General features: G+C 34.4%; 1 protein-coding gene across 2 annotated transcripts; it reads right to left on the reverse strand.

The window, feature by feature from the left end:
* Positions 1 to 694: 694 nt before the first annotated feature.
* On the reverse strand, positions 695 to 6,827 carry LOC103950326 (CBL-interacting serine/threonine-protein kinase 1). 2 transcript variants are annotated; one of them, XM_048584572.1, is made up of 12 exons: positions 6,589 to 6,827; positions 6,343 to 6,405; positions 3,791 to 3,862; positions 3,557 to 3,664; positions 3,365 to 3,445; positions 3,095 to 3,274; positions 2,782 to 2,994; positions 2,572 to 2,685; positions 2,336 to 2,452; positions 2,133 to 2,195; positions 1,907 to 1,981; positions 695 to 1,245 (listed from the first exon to the last, which is right to left on the reverse strand). In XM_048584572.1, the coding sequence occupies exons 1-12, from the start codon at positions 6,805 to 6,807 to the stop codon at positions 1,129 to 1,131; spliced, it is 1,422 nt and encodes a 473-aa protein (XP_048440529.1). In that variant the 5' UTR covers positions 6,808 to 6,827; the 3' UTR covers positions 695 to 1,128. The 2 variants fall into 2 exon arrangements, with proteins under 2 accessions (XP_048440529.1, XP_009359793.2); XM_009361518.3 differs by lacking the exon at positions 695 to 1,245 and adding an exon at positions 1,560 to 1,786.
* Between the last annotated feature and the right edge of the window lie 11,030 nt (positions 6,828 to 17,857).

Raw genomic sequence — 17,857 nt, forward strand, 5'->3', positions numbered from 1 at the left:
CCCAGGGGAAGATGCACGTGAGATGATGCAGCTCCTTGATGCAAATAGTGATGGTTCACTTGTCTCAGATGAGTTTGATTTGTTGCGGACGATCAGGTACAAACCTTTTCTTTTTCTATCTGTGGACCTTCAGTTTCTTGTTTCGCAAGAAAAACTGACAGTTTCAGTGAATTTGATAGTTGTAGATGGTGCAATTTCCATATTTGAATGCATGTAATGACACACCATTTACTCTTTCTATAAATCCTAGGCTTACGTATGTGATCGGCTGCTAGTGACTGAACCGGTTTATTGAAGAGAATTCGGAGGAGAATTTTGAAAGCCGACAACGTCGTTAAGGTAAAGCTGAGGAAGGTGAACCGCCATGCAATTTTGTTTCTTCCTTTCTGGGTCACGCCTGCCAACAACGATGTGAGGGTTAACGTGTCAAAGTGCAAGAAAAATGCATGTCATGGCTTGTATTGATACGGTAACCCTCGCATCGTGGCATGTCAAAACATCAATATTAGCCACGACATGACGAGCGTTCAAATTGTCGGCACAATGCACGTCATGACACTCGCATGCATTCTGTCGACAATTTGCAAGACTTGTTACGGCACACCACGGTGAAGGGTTAACGTGTGAAGACAAGTCATTACATGCCATGCACTTTCCTAACACTTTACCTACCATTTCAGAAATGTAGGAAATATATGAAGCGTTCTTACTGGTAAGAACCTTCGCAAATATTCAGCTTCAATTATGAATGTGTTCTTCTGGGTAAGAAGTTGTATAAATATTCAGCTCGGATATTGAACTTGTTCTTACTGGTAATAAGCTGTGTAAATATTCAGCTCAGACACAATGAGGCATCTCGATTACCTGCTGCGGCCTCAAAAGAAATTGGTCTATAGAGAAGCCATGAAGATTTACGCGCCTTTAGTTCATGCTGTCGGGACCAAATTGTTGTCATTGTAGCTGCAGGATCTCTCGTTTCAACAATTGTCTCCACATTTCCCACGCACATTACTTGTTAAAGACATCAATTTTATGATCCAAATCTTCATTATTTTTCTCAACAGATTGAATTTATGCGTAATTCGAAGAACAGAGACGAGCGGTACAAGACTGTGTGAATGAGAAGCTTCAAACTGCAGACAACAGCAGACAAATGCAGCAGCTTGATCCAGGTACACGTTGAAGATCTTGGCAGCAGCCTTGCAAGTTAGATTTCTTGCATCTGGCTGAAGACTTGTAGTAACCCTATCATTCACGACAGAAATAGATTATTTCAACAGTACGTAAAGTTATCTTTTTTTACCCAGGTTAAAGGGCTTGGAGCATATGAAACGAAGCTGCAAGTGCTAGAGTTAAGGGTGGCGAGTGACTAGTGAATTTCACACTCCGTTTTCTCCTTCTGAACTCCTCCCCTTGTTTATGTCGCTTGATGTTCTTGATTCTTCAATCCAAATCATAGAAGAAAGAACAAAAAAAAAAAAAAAACTAGTGCGTGGAGTAAAAAAAAGGAGTGCGGAAATCACTTCGTGAGGCTTAAACTACATAGCTGGACAAGGATGTTTTTCTTGCAATCTGAATCATATTTCACATTAATTTACTTGAGTCTTACAAAGTAACACTAAACATTACATCCAAAAATGAAAACCTACATGAAAATGTAATATATGGATTCTATATCTACATATATACTAATATATATCCACACACACACATTTCTAATCACTCAGCTAGTCAGCAACTCTTGGCTTGGGGGAACACCTAAATCATTTGAAAGCTTTTTACACAACTGCACATACCCAAAAACTGGATTTAATGCCTGAGATACAAGAGATCGAAGGGGCGTAATGTAAATTTATGCGAGAGAGAGAGAGAGAGAGAGAGAGAGAGAGAGAGAGAGAGTACATACCTGTCTATATGCAGAAGAATCACCACATGATTTTCTCAACTCTACTACAAACAAAGATGGGCTTATCTCAAACACCTGATACAATTAAGGAGACAATTGTCAGTTAATTTTCACGTAAAAATGTAAATTTTTGTGATTAGATATTAATTAAGAATTTCAAATGCATGCCGGGTAAAAATATTGTTTGAGGAAGAAGTTCCTCCAAAAGTTTGGAAATGAAATTTACCTCTGCTGCAACTGATAGACTGCCCAGACTTCTCTCCCCTTTGTGTTCTTGCATCATTTTCAACTGAAATATCAGACAAAACATATAACGATATTTCAGTAGATATTTCACAATGAAACCGACAAAATTTGTAGCGGTTTATATAATTGAAACAAAAGTAGTTTCAGACTTGTGTAGAACAAGAGGGTATACACAATACTAACCATTCCATTTTTCTTCTGGACACAATATCCCATCTCCAATACAATTTCTTCGATTTTCTCAAGCAAATCTTTAGCAGAGTGGTTCGACGTAAATCTAATCTTCCTCTCAGACGCATCCTAAATTAACTCATGCAGAATGCAGATATCGCAATCAGATATAATCTAGAACTTTCATCTTCAGTAGAAAATCGATACATTCAGTGCCAAACAAGAAGATAAAATCATTTTCTCCTCACCTCTTTCTCAAAGAAGCCGGAGAGGTCTAGACATGCGGACATTCCGATCAACTGAAAGGCATTGATATGCGTGTACGGGTGCTGGGCGTCTGGACTCGTCTCCCCCTCAGATGGCTATACCAAAAGAAATAACTCTCAGTTATAGCACAGAGAAAAACAGATAGTTGTACCAAGAAGAGTAGACAACGGACATGTATTGCGAATTCATACCACTTCATGTATTGAGAAAGCTTCATCGTCGATGTTTTTATCTTCTTCTTCTTCATCAGGATTTACGGGAGAGTAGTCCTGCTTGAACCATTCGTCTGACTTGATGCCGGTCATTGTTATTCTGGTAGCGGGGTTGGGATCGAGAATCCTCTTAATCAAGTTTTTTGCACCGGGTGATAACCATTTCGGTATCAAAGTTTCCCCCTTCAAGATCTGTAATCCCTCTAAAAATCTTAGGAACAAAGCGAAGGAGTGCGAATAATAAAAGCTCCTCACTCAACAGAAGAAAGATTCGAAGAGAGTTTGTCGATACCTTCTGATAGAGAACTGCAAGATTTCTATCATCGAAAGGGAGAAATCCGGTGAGAATGACGTATAAGATGACACCACATGACCATACATCGGAGGTGGCACCATCATAACCTTTGTTAGCAAGAATCTCGGGGGCAACATAGTTGGGGCTTCCACAGGTTGTATGAAGCAAACCATCTTCCTGATATTTCAGAAACAATCAAAGGGTTAAATCACTCATACTCGACTCGGAATTCAACAGTTCAAAGTTCGGTTTGGAAGAGTAATGTACCCGAAAATCCTGGGGCAAAGCGCTAAGGCCAAAGTCCGATATCTTTATGTTCCCCTTAGCATCGACAAGAACATTCTCCAGCTGCAACCAGAACATACAATGTTTGAAACGTGCGCGCAAACTGGAACACACAATGCAGTTTGTTCGAGCACCTTATCATAAAAATTAATGTTTGGAAAATGCAGGATGTACCTTAAGATCCCGATGGGAGACGCCTTTGTTGTGACAGTAGCTCACACCGTCGATTAATTGTTGGAAAAGCTTCCTGCCTTCGGTCTCTGTAAGTTTTCCGTTGTTTGCCTGCAGCACAGAGTGACATATTAGTATAATCACAACATACAAAGGAACTCATATGTTTTCCATTAAGTGCACGTTTGATAACCATTTTGTCTTCGTTAAAGGCTGCTTAAAGTAAGAGATCCTTACAATTTTGTCAAACAATTCGCCGCCGATAACATATTCGAGGACCATGTAAATCTTGGTTTTGCTTGCTACAACCTGCATGATAAACATGATTTCATGTGAGGAGTCATTCCTTTTTGCAGACAAATCACAGTGCGATATATGTGGACAAAAAAAATTATTTTAGTGATTTTAATGAGTTACTTTTGCATACATGTCAGACCGCATTTCCTCTTTTCTAAAAGGCAAAGCGAGTGGTTGTGTAATTGTATAAGAACCAATACTACATATAAACTATTAGTCTAGCGGCAGTGTTGGACGAGGTTCAAGAGTTCAAATTACTCCTTCCCAATCATAAAGGAAAATGGAACAATTCTACTTTGTCAAATTACTCCCTTCATTTATAGTCGTGTGTGAGACACCTACGTTTTCTCCGAAGGCCAATTCTGCCCTCATACAGTCATCACCATCACGCTAAAAATTCTCACCTTCCATTCTTTTTCTTATTAAAAATCATTTATTTATTCTAATTTACTTTATCATTTCCGTCTTGATTAGTCTTAAGCTAAACATGAAGACAGTTTTCCTAAACAATTGCATAAGATGATTATTACACATCCTAAGATTAATTTACAAAAACCCTAGCGGATACTGAAAATTTTTTTTAAGGTACTTAATGAATATACCCAAGTTACTTGATCCAATCATTTTCGTTTGAGTTTTAAGAGAAAACTAATAAAAAGTCTTCCACAAAACATTTTTTCATCAAAAAACACTTTGTATTAAGTATACTTTTCGTGTTATAATGACAAAAAACAAGAAGTGACAGAAAATTTTGTAAAAATATCTTTCATAATAAAAAAAATTATACTGAATGATGAACAAAATTGTCTACTTTTGAATAAAAAATGTTTTGCGAGAAGTTTTTATTAATTTTGTATAATTAGAAGGGTGACAAATAATAAAAAGGTGTGGCGTACCATCGAGTGGGTTTACGGATGGACCTTATCCACCAAAATGCTTTCATGTGGGACCGCAATCTAACACTCTGACAAGGGATTTGGACCCTAGCCGGATTTCCTATCTAGAGATCTTAGGGATCAACGAATACAAACTATTGATAAAAAATCATACGATCACAATTTTTTTCTTTTTTGTATTTTTCATGCAAAACAATTGTACTTTACTTTTAAAAATATAAAAAACATTTAATTGGAACTGCACGATTTTTTTTATCAAATGTCCTTGTTCATTGATCCCTACGATTCTCAAGAAAGGGATCTGGTGAGGATCCAAATCCCTCTGACAAGCTAACAATATAGACACGTGGCTTGAATGGAGGGGTTGGGGGTTTCAGGTCGGATTTGGATATCATCCAGATCATCGTGAAAATTTTAGAGATCTTTACATCTTAACAGTTTATTGTACCTTCATACATTATTTAAAATTTATTTATTTAAAATTAAGTACAAATAATACCTAACAAAAACTGACTATACGATATACAATAAACAATCATAATATGAGAATCTCTAAAATGTCTACAAACACAATCCAAAGAGGATCCTCATCCTTCCAGGTCAGTCCATGCAAAAACTGCCGCAGCGAAGTGGGGATGATATTTTGAAAAGAAAACAAAAAAGTGGGGATGATATCAGTGGACACGTGGCTTAAATGGACTGGTTGATGAAGACTTGTATGTGAGAAATATCCCAACCGTCCAACTTTTCATTTCAGCCAAGAAAATGTTTCACGGCTGATGTGCACTCAGGTTTCAATACTCTCCTAATTAACACTAATTAATGTTTCTTAGTACTACGATCTTGTGATATTTCTCTTCATTTATAAATAAAAAGTCTTAAATTTTGATTTTCGCAAAGACAAATTTGAACTATATTATTACTAATATATTGTGAGGCTAAATCCTTCCTTTTTCCTTAATATAGATAATATCGTTTGTTCAAAAAATCTAATTACTATTTGAATTCTAACAATTAACAAATTCTTTGATGACAATTATTGCAATTAGAACAAACAAAATACTATGTGTTAGCAGAACATATAAACATGTACAATGTGTGATTTAAATTGTCAGTCCAAAAAAATAGCATACTAAAAACGATAATCTTAAAATGAATGATACATGTTATTTGGAATGCAGTCCCTTTGGTTAGCTACTAATACTATTTTAAAGGCGTATTAGCAGGGTCAGCTAAAGTAAAACCAATAATCCTCCTACACATGGACTCATGATTTGGTGCGACTATTAAAGCATTAGTGCGCTGTAAATCCCAAATTATGGAGGACTAGAGATTATGTTAATAATAATTAAGGATCAATCATTGATCAGATAGTAATAATTCCAACAAGATGCGAGGATCCTAAGAATCTATAAATCGTGTTCATTCATCATATATTTGTCAAGTATTATTTGTGTTTAATTTAAAATAAAAATATTTAAAATAATTACTGACCGTAATCATGAACGGATAGAATCTTTCAGATCCTCACAAAGAAAATCGGACGAGGATCCGGATTCGTAATAATTGACATAGAACAGAAGAACATTGTCATACCTCATGTAATCTGACAACGTTTGGATGCTTCAGTAGTTTCAATGTTCCAATCTCATTCTTTATCTGCAAATTTTCAGTTGTGTTAAATTGTTAATGTGTTGTTCAAATTTGAAACAAACCAACCGCGGAAATAAAACGCAGTTAGATCAGAGTAGTTTGAAATTTATGAGCACAACCCAGAAATCCCATAAACGAAAAGATTGGCACTTGGAACAAAAATTAAGATTAAAAGGAAAAAACAAGAACCTGGTCGGTGAATTTAAGGTCAATAATTTTGGTCTTCTCCAGAATCTTAACAGCAAAGGACTGGCCGGACTCTACGTTCTTAGCAAATTTGACTTTCCCGAAATTACCCTCGCCAAGTGTCCGTCCAAGCTCGTATTTCCCCAGTCGCATTCCCTTGTTACCGTAATTTCGACTGTTGCTCGTGTTCTTGTCCTCCTCTCCTTTTCTCACGATCACCATGTAATCACACGCCTCCTCTGTTTTTTCTGCGCAGAGGAGTTGCAGAAAAATCTCCTCAGAAAACAAAAAACGAGTTTCCGAAACCTGTTTCGAGAAACGATCGATTCAAAAACGCAAGGCGGAGAAGAAGCTAAAACGAAGCAGAAGTCCGAAATCCCAGAAACAGACGCGTATTTGGAAACGATCTCTCTCTGCGTTGGAGTTGTATGCTTGCTTTATATAAAATGGGGGATGAATTATGAGAAAGGAACTTCAGTTTCTAAATAATTGGAGGAGTCTTGTATTTATGCAGATTGGCAGTTTATACAACGCATTATTTGTGGGATAAAAAAGCCAGAGGGGTAGGGGAGCTGAACCGTAATTATGATGGAGACCGTGGTAAACCTATGTAAAACTAGTTGTAATGTCCCATATAAAACACATTTTGACATTGAGAAATCTTCCAATTGTTCGGTAGTCAAGCGGGTATTTCACGTGTTAAAAAATAAATAGAGGGACGTGAAAAAAATATCATTTCCTCTACTTATATTCTAACATGATATAAAATACCGTTTAAATATTCGTTACTTGAAAAAATCTCTCATTCACAAGAGAAAATATTATTTAAGAGTGACACATCAACCATATATAGAAAACAAAGGTGGACAAGAGAGTTTTTTTTACTCTAATATTTTTATCATTTATTTTATTGTATGAATCTAACACCAAAATCTATATAGTAGTAGTATCATTTGGTGATATCTTTTTTATTTAAGTGTGATGTTTTAAATTTGACACTTATAAATGATGACGTTGATACCAAATTATTTGTGTTAATCATCTTTCTCATAATTGCACGTTCCATCCATGAAAAATACTTTCATAGCATAAGTACATCGTCAAAGTAATATCACGTGTCATTATTACAATCACATGTAATCATATTCACCCATACAGGGAAATGTATTTCTCTAGCCAAATCTAGAAATTGCCAATGTAAGTAAGCAATATAAAGCCATCAATTAATGCTTCATTTTAAGACTAAAATAACTTTTGAGGTTGACGATTCAATTTCGTGTCATAATCTTCACTTTATTAAAAAATATGCTCTATTCAAACTAACAAATCGTGAACGAGAGAGTTTGATATCTTACTGAATAACACAAAAATTAGTTTCAATAACGTTTTCGACCTTTCCACAAAGGGAATCGAAATTAAAATAAAAAAATCGTATACCTTTCATTTATGAGAACACAATGAAGAAATTATAAGATTCAGAAGTACATGATGAATATTTCGCAATTTCAATAACAATTTTTACTCTCTATCTTTTAATGATCTTTTATATGAAACTTTACCTAATCCTAGTACAGATAATCAAAATTATAAGATGTTTAATTGGTTTGGATTGCCACCAATAGGATCTGGAGATTCTTAAATCGTGTTCGTTTATCGTACATTGTGCGGTCAGTTTTTGTCAGGTAATGCTTATGTTTAATTTTAAATAAAAATATTTAAAATAATTTATAACCGCACGATATACGATGAACAGACACGATTCATAAATTCTTGAAATCTTCATAAAGAGGATCCAATGAAGGTCCAAATTTGGATTACACGGATAAAATATAAAGCGTGTTGTTGGTTGGATGACGGGGTTCACGGCAGCCTTGCGGGACTTGGACAACACGAAGACCAAGATTGTATTAAAGTGTTAGCCACGTTTTTCTTCTGTTTTTTACTTGCCAATCACCATCTTCTCCTCACCCACAAAACCCCCCCAATGCACTCTCAACCCTACACCCCTCCAAATGCTTTAATTTTCGACCATAATTTCAACTGTATATTATAATTATATTCCAACTTATCATGAGATAAAATGGTGTTAGCATACTTATTATTTCATTAAAGTAATTTTTTTGAAGAGTCTTAATAAAAATGGTGTTAGCATACTTATTAGCTCTGCATCTCTTTCTCTATCTTCTTTTACCTTGTAATACATATTTGTTATTTCTCCTTTGAAAATTTGAGGCTTCCAGTATGGCTGATGACTGAGTTTTATCTTACTGTAAATATGCATTTCTTCTTCTTCTTCTGCTACTAGTATCATATTATACCTAAAATCTTCAAACTCATCTAAGGCTAGCATTTGGATCCCTTGAAATCTTATAATATTTTTGTATGAAGGAGTCCACTTATGTGGGCAGATAGAGGATATTCTAAATGACTCTTCATTAATCATGGCTATATGCCTAACTTTCTCTTTATGCATAAGTTCATACCAATATGGAGGACTGCTAGTAAAACTTATGCAAATTTGTTTCCGCTGTTCTAGATAATTTTCTACTACTTTTATAAGTTTTCCAGGAAATGATTCTAATTGGAAAATATGATTAATGAATATTTTATCAAGATAGCCAAAATCTAATAGTAATGTTGGGGTAACTTCTACTACATTATGATTTTTCTGATACTCATAACTAAAATATCATAGTTTAAAATCTCTCATATTAATCCTGACCACAATTATGCTAACCTCTGGTTTACAAATACAACTCTTTGTACTATCACAAAGAAATGGTGGATACATCTTTGTAATAATATCCATCTCTGGTTTTGAATCAAAGATGGACTGATACAAAGCACATTGTAACTCTTTCATGGACTGTGATGCTCTGCTCAATATCTCATTTTGCATATCTAGTGGCATTATCCTTAATTTTGCTTTTGAATTTTCTTCTAATACGATATCATTTATTATTAAGTCTAAATATATATTTCTAAAAAACTTTCATATCTTTCTTGTTTTTCTTTGTCACTCAGATGCTGATGCTACTCATTATTTTGATGTTGCTCCATTTCAATGTTTTCTTCTAAGAGCTCAATCTTAATCTCTTCTATGGGTTCATTAGCCTTTTGTTCTATGAGTTCAATAACCTCTTTTTCTTTATTCTTATGTTGATCAGCTTCCAAACCTATTTTTAATTCTCTTTTTAAGGTGTCACTTACCTTGTGTTGCATTCTAAGAGATTGGAGTTCTTGGCTCATTTTGATAAACTTACTAAGTAATAACTTATGTTCTCTAGAAATGACTTGAAAGTTGTGCTCAAAAGAATGAATATGATATTGGCTTTGATAGAAATTAAAATTAAAACTATCAAACTCTTGTTCTAAGGCTCTAATTAGTTTTTCATGACCTAACCTTATGCTTGGCTGTTTGATTTGGATATTCCAAAAATTATCTAAGATAACTTGTTGCTTATTAGAGAGTTTTGATACCCTTGGCCTATATCTCAGAGTTGGATTTCTGATTCATTCAACAAGAGTGTCATTAAAGGTGAAAATGGGTATTGATGGTGGTGTTGGTCTGCTTATGCTATTTTGGAATCCATTGAATGATGGAGGTTTGTGGTGCATCATTATGCTATTGAAATGTGCTCTTGAATGATGGAGGTCCGTGGTGCATTATTATGATATTGAAATGTGCTCTTCTGCCTTGTGGTCTTGTGTTATTTGAGGATGATGGTCCACGATATTCCATTCCTATTCAACGAATTAATCTTGATAAGATATCAGTTAATGTATTATCGCTACATTTTATATGTTCAAAAATTAGTTTAAAACCATTTCCTATAATTGAATCAATAAAATTAACCTATCATCGGGCTGCCTGTTTATTAGCATGTATCTTGTTATAATGAGAAACTATATTTTGACAATCTGTTCTAATTGTAAATACTTCATTATGTAAAAGTAAAGAAAATGATTCAAATGAGTTAATTATTCCTAAAATTTCTAAATCTGTTGATGGTAATCTTAACTGTATATCATTAAATTTTCATGATGAATATCTACAAACTTGTTCGTCAGACTTTGATGACTCCTTATGCTTTTTCTGGTATAATATATATGCCCATCCTAATGATAAAGCATTTGTTTCAACTATTTTGTGACTATCATGTAATGGTAATGTTAATGGCTTAAATTAAGTAATTTTTTCCTTTATATTTTGAACTAATTTAATATCTTCACTATTAAAACATTTTTGTCCTGTTTTGCTAATTTTACTATGTAATACTGCTATTTTTCTTCCTAAATCAGGGATAAAATTTCTTGCATAATTTAACAATCCTAAAAATGCTTGTAATTGTTTTTGGTCTTTTAATTTATCTGGAAATTCTAAGACTTTTTTAGCTATAGGATATTGTAATTGTATTGTACCTGATTTGATAAACATTCCTAAAAATAAAAGAAAAATTAACAAAAATGTGCAAACTATAATATTCATGTTCTTTGAAAAGGTGTTAGGAATGTACTTAATGTTCTTAATATGTTGCCAAATCTTCGGGTCAAAAGATAATTTCCACAAATCATGGCTTAATTGTTCAGAAAATACTAATGCTCAAACTAGAAATGATATTGTGAATGTTTTACATATTCAACATAAAACTAACATCCGCAAATATTTGGGCATTCATAATATTTTGTTTTGGAAAGATCCAATGAATGAATGTGAATTAATCAAAAGAGTTAAGCAAAAGCTTGCTTGGTGGAAGACTAATACTCTCTCTAAGGCAGGAAGACTAACCCTTATTAAGTTCAACTTATCTAGTATGTTGAACCATATCATGTCTTGCTTTAAATGTCCTACTCGAGTAACTAAGAACTTAAACAATGAGTGTGGGGACTTCTTTTGGGGGAGAGATAGGAAGTTAAAACCTATGGCTTGGAAAAAAGTGTGTACTTCTATGGATCAGGGGGGTTAAGTGTAAGAAGAGTGGATCATTTCAATAATGCATGTTTGGCTAAGTTTGGATGGAAAGTTTTAAAGGATGAAAATAATTGGTGGGTGCAAATTGTTAAAAGAAAGTACTTAAAGAAGGATGATTTTTTTTTAGTTGCAAAGTCAAGCATAACCACTCTTTGGTCTGGAAAGGGATTTTGAATAGTAGACATGTTATTTACAGGGGAATTAGATGGGTTATGGGTAATGGTGAGTATATCCTTTTTTGAACCCATCATTGGATTTTTCCTTATCCATTGTTCCAACTAATTCTTGAAAATCAATGATAAAACATAAATTGGGACACTAAAGTGAGTGAGTTTATTGATAATAAAAGTTGGGATAGAGTTCATCTCTTCCAAGTGTTGGACCTGGATGTTGTGAGGAAAATTTGTATGGTGCCTATTTCCCTTCAAAATAAAAGTGACAATTTCGTGTAGGAACACTCCTCTACTGGTAAGTTCTCAATCAAGTCAGGGACTTGGATTCAGAGTAATAATAATCAAGAAGTTAAAAGGCAGAAGCTCCTTAAAAAGAAATGGAAATTAATGATACCTCCGAAGGTAAAAAATTTCGCATGGCTTTTTACTTATGAAAAACTTCATAATAGGATGAGATTGAGCAAATTTATTTAAAATATTGACAAATTGTGCCCCATGTGTGGCAATGAGAATGAGACTCAAAATCACATTTTTCTTATTGTGAGTATGCTAAAGAAATGTGGAACCTTTATCCGGTAAGTCCTTGGAAGAATAGCTTGACTCAATTTAATAATGTGTTAGATTGGATGGAACTAATTGGCAATGTTAAATGCAAGGATTTGAGTGATCTTAGTAAAGCTATTTTGAATTGTTGGCAAATGTGGAATGATAGAAATAATAAAATTTTTAGAAGTATTATTCCTAATCCAGCTAAGAGTATCTCCATTGTCGCAAGTATAGGCTTATCTTTTTTCAAGGTTAATTATAAGAAGATCTCTAGGGGTGATCCTTGCCACCAACACCCCGTTTGCTGGCGTCCTCCTCCCCATGGTTATGTGAAATTAAACTTTGATGGGTCGGTTAGTTTGAATCGTTCTGCAGCTGCTTTTGTTCTTAGAAATGAGGAGGGGCAACCTGTTGGTGCTAGGGCATTGAACCTTGCTAGCGCCACCATTTAAATTGCGGAGGTCGTTGCTTTGAAGGAAGGGCTTTTGTTCGCTAGGCACAAAGGTGTGAAGCAGCTGATGGTGGAAGAGGTTGTCATCCAGGTGGTGCAAGATGTTTGGATGCCCCCCTGACATCTTAAACCTATCATAAATGACATCAAATGGTTGGCTTCTAAATTTCAGCATATCAGTTGGAAACATATTTATAGGGAGACTAATTTCATGGCGGATGCATTAGCTCATGTGGGCCGCAATGTTGCCAACCCACATTTTTGGAATTTTTGTCTTCCGATTTCGGCTATGGAGGCTTTTATTTTTGATTGGATGAGAAACGGTTGTATTAGAGGTTTTAAGCTTTAACAAATTTCTTCTTCATAAAAAAAAAATATATATATATATATATTATTTCCTTGCAAAATCGATTATAATTCGTATTTAAACAATTATAATCAACGATTTAAAATTTAAACTTAAAGATATTTGAACCTTTTTGTTTTTTGTTAATTTTTCTTTTATCTAAATCTAAACCACATATTAATAGAACTATTTTTATCAACAGAAAAAGGGTGAAAAATTATTTAACAAAACAAAATTTTACTATTTTTTGTTTAAGCCTCACTTATAGGTGATTTTAACATCTAAATTTAAAATTAAAAAAATACACTAAATATATATTTTAACATCTCTATATTGTTCACTTATTTTTTTTACTCTTCGGCTTAAATATTGACACACCTCGACCTGGGATGTCCACTTGAACTCTGAATCGAGCTGTGCTGGCCAACACCTGGAAGGTGACAAAGCTATAAAGTGTAGTGATGTGGAAATTGTGAATAAATTTAAACCTAAAAGTGCCTAAATACAAGAGTGCACAGTGAGTGGGAATGAACTCATTGCACACGTGATGACAGAGCATAAGTACATTACAATAAAATAGGGTGAGAATTATACCATCAGTGGTAATCGTCTACCCCAAGATTTGCCAATAATCCTCGTCGGTACGAAAACTTTGCTACTAGAACCTGGAATGGCGAAAAATAAGGGTGAGTGGGCCTGAAAATAAAGTTTTAATAAAAACCTTTGGAAAACGTTATAACCTCTCGCTGTAAAACCTGTATAGTTTCCAAAATATCATATTACGTATAAGTATGAAAACCAAATGCATAAAAGCACTGACAACAAAAGCATGCCATGTCATAATATCTCAACAAAAATAAATGTAAGGCAGGTGTGAATAAATCAACTAGCGTGCTAGTCGGAGTCACCTAATGTAACATGTATGACAGGCTAGGTGTAATAATAAACGCTCTATTGCTACGATCACGTGAAACTGGCGTTATGTGCGGGTCATCTACGAGTCGTAACTGCCTAATGCAGTTTGTATGACAGGCTAGCAGTCACTTGGATCCAAGGCAAGCGTGCGGTGCGGGAGGTGAACATATACGTGAAGGCTGTGCCCTGGCCCTGGGCGGGTGCACTAACACTGAGGTGTAGCAATGATGAGCACTATATGAACATATGCATGCCTAATTGATTCAACCATTTTCAATCCACCACATAACCTTACCTGGACTTACCTGTGCGCCCCGCATTCACCTTAACATTCCAAATCATTTTAGAACGTCCTTGGGGATGTGTATTATGTAAGTTCCATGTTCTATCGATAAGAATTCTAAGAGATGATTTGATAATTGTTCTAGGCGGCGATCATTCGTGACGCCTCGATATTCATGCTAGGGAGTTATAGCGCGGATTCCAGGTGAGTGGATTGCTTGGGAGTTCTCAGAAACAAAACCGTGAGGGAATGGTAAGCCCAAAGCGGACAATATCGTGCTATGGCAGAGTTGAGACTGGGATGTGACAAATATTCTATTGAATATACACTTGTTGCTCAATAAATCGTAAATACAATATAAAGATTTCCGTAATGCTCACCGAAAATATTTCGAGAAAATAAAAATTTTGCCTTTTTTTACAAAAAAAAATGTGTATTAACACTCACGGTTTTCAGTCAGTTTTGCAAATTCGTACATAAATCACTGTTCAATCTATTTATTTTCACCTTCGCCTCACTGTGAAGTTTTGAAAATTAAGGTGAAACTTTCCGTTGAGATTCTTGAGTGTAGAACCCTATTTGACAATGTTTTGGGCTTCACTGCTATGTTTTTTCACTTATTTTTTTAGTTTTTGGCTCGAATATTCTACTAAATAAATACATTTGTTGCTCAATAAACAGTAAAACTGCTTCCAAATTCCTTAAAAAGGTTAACTTAATGCTCAGGAAAACTATTTTACGAAAATAAAAAGCTTGTATTTTTGTCAAAAAAACATGGGTGTTAGCGGGCTTGACGCACATAAAACAAGATGGACTCAGCTCACGCAGAACAAAGCGAACCATGGCATGCAAAACAAGGTAGGCTCCTATCATAGAAAATAAGGCAGACTTTTGGCACAAAAAACAAGGCAAGCTTTGCACATAAAAACGAGGCGGAAGACGTCATGCAAAACGAGGCCAGCCTTGAGCACGGAAAACGAGGTTAGCTATGTGTATACTAAAATAACGCGGGCTCCGCGGGCTTTTGACATGTAAAACGATGTAGACACCTCACATGCAGAATGAAGCGAACCCAGGCATGCAAGACGAGGTAGGCTCCGTGCACCCCCGGATGCTTAGAAAACGGGGTGGACTCATTCATGCAAAACGAGGCGAACCATGGCAGGCAAAACAAGGCAAGCTTCGAACACAGAAAACAGGGCGAGTTTTTGGCACGTAAAATGAGGGTAGCTTCGCGCATCGAAACTAGGCAGGATACATAGCCCAAAACGTTGTCACCTATGCGCACAAAAACCGAGGTTGGCTCCGTGCACGCCAAAATTATGCGGGCTCCGTGGATGCAAAAAAGGACGGGCTTTTAGCATGCAAAACGATGCGGACATCTCACATGCAGAACGAAGCGAACCCAAGAACACAAGATGAGGTGAGCTCCCCACACGCAGAACAAGGCAAATTCTCGAGTGCTCAGAAAACGAGTTGGGCTCCACACACGAAAAAATATATTTTGAAGAACATGAATATGATAGTTTGTTGTATTATGTACGAGAAATAAAAGAAAAATTAATAAAAATGTGCAACAATGATTCAAATTGACTTTCTGGCACCCAAAGAATTTGAATCTTGAATCATTTTTATTTTTTTATTTTTTTATTTTCTTACCACTACAACAAACTATCATATTCATGTTCTTCAAAATATATTTTTCTATGCAAAATCTATTATAATTCATAATTCCCTCTTTCAATTTGACCAATTATAATTTAGTCGTCGACATTCATAATAAGGCATGATGCTATCGTTTTACTTGAAAATATAGTATGTACCATAAATAACATACATCATATATAATCATCCGTTTGACATTGCACAATTTATGTGTACATCAAAGATTTCTTCATAGCATTGGTACACATGCCTTTTCAGAGGCTTTCGTTATTTTCTAATTGACTTTCGTCTTTTGTAAGAAATTCATATATATGTCACTACTCAAGCGTACATCATAAAAATAATCTGATACTACTTTAACTTGTTTAACGGGGACATTAATTTTTATTGACATGTAATAATGATCACGCATTTTAATTTTTTCGAGTAATGTTAGGAAAATTAAATTTTTTTTAAACCAAATTGCAAATCAAATGATGTGTTACTAATAAGAAACAAACAAATTAATCGATACTTAATTAATAAACTACATCATTTAGTTTGAAAAATTTGATCTACCTAACAATACTCAGTTTTTTTCAGTAAACATATATTGCCATTGAAATTGCGATTTTCTAGATTGCATTATAACGTATATTGCCATTGAAATTGCGATCTTTTGGATTGCATTAACTTCAATATCTTATTTTGGCATCTTGACCAGACAATAGTAAACATTCCATAATTATTCACATCGTTCTTTAAGAACAACCTCTCTCCCACCAACAGGGAAAACTGTTCTCACGAATCTAATACAATTTGATCAACACTTTTTCAAGTATTCATTTTCAGCGACTCAAATACGTTTGATAAAAAACATGATAGCGAAATAATAATGCAGAATCTTTATGCTCGCTTAATGAAGGTCCATATGAGCTCTTATTTATATATAGCAATGGAAAAAAAAATACCGAAACAAAACGAAACTGTGCCAAAACCAAACAGAAAATACGGTAATAATCAGTATCTGAAACGAAACCGAACTAAAGTTGAAGCATTCGGTCTGGGAAACGGTGTGTGTGTGTGTGTATTCTAAATTATTATAGCCATCGAATTGGTTGAGTTAAAATTAATTGTTTGAATTATATATACTAGCATATGGCCAACCACTTGTGTGTGGGTGGAAATTTTTTTATTTTTTGTTTTTAAAATGAGTAGGGAGTTTTTGTTTTTATTTTTATTTTTTTAAAATGAGAGATTTGTTAGGATCACATGTAGGTAATGTTTAAACAAAAAAATATGTAAAATTTAGTTTGTACAACATTACTTTATTGTTCATAATTTTATTTTGTGATAAAAGACAAAAATGTATTTTCACCCTCTTTTGGTTGACAAAAAAAGGTTTCATGTAGTTTAGATGTAATATATAATTTTAGTCGTTATAGTAAATATCGAAGAAGTCAGAAATGAAAAATCAGAAAAAAAAAAAAAATCATTTCATTCCAAGCATATAAGAGCATCTCCAAAGGAGATGTCAAATTGTTCAAATCAGCAATAATAGTAACAAAATACAACATTAATGTTTTCCAACCGAAAAGCGAAATCTGATATGGCATGACATGGATTGACCGATCTCCCTCTTGCTGCCAAATTTGGCAGCACCTTCAAATTTTTTTAATTAATTGTTAAATGCTTTTTATTAATTTTTTATTAGTTTAAAGAATTATCCTTTTGTTTATTTTCGTTCTCAATGCAAAGGAAATACATATGAATTATTATTTTATGTTTAAAATTTGACATATCAGTTGGAGAGTAAAAGTACCGTCAAATTTTAATTTTAGGTTTAAAATTTAACATCTTTGAAGATGGTCTAAGCATGTTGTAACTATGAATCATCAACCAAGAGATGATGATAGTGAGCATAGGAGCAAGTCAAAAGGTA

The sequence above is a fragment of a genome, unplaced genomic scaffold, assembly GCF_019419815.1.
Source record: "Pyrus x bretschneideri cultivar Hongxiangsu unplaced genomic scaffold, Pyrus_bretschneideri_v1 Contig21, whole genome shotgun sequence".
NCBI lineage: Eukaryota > Viridiplantae > Streptophyta > Magnoliopsida > Rosales > Rosaceae > Pyrus > Pyrus x bretschneideri.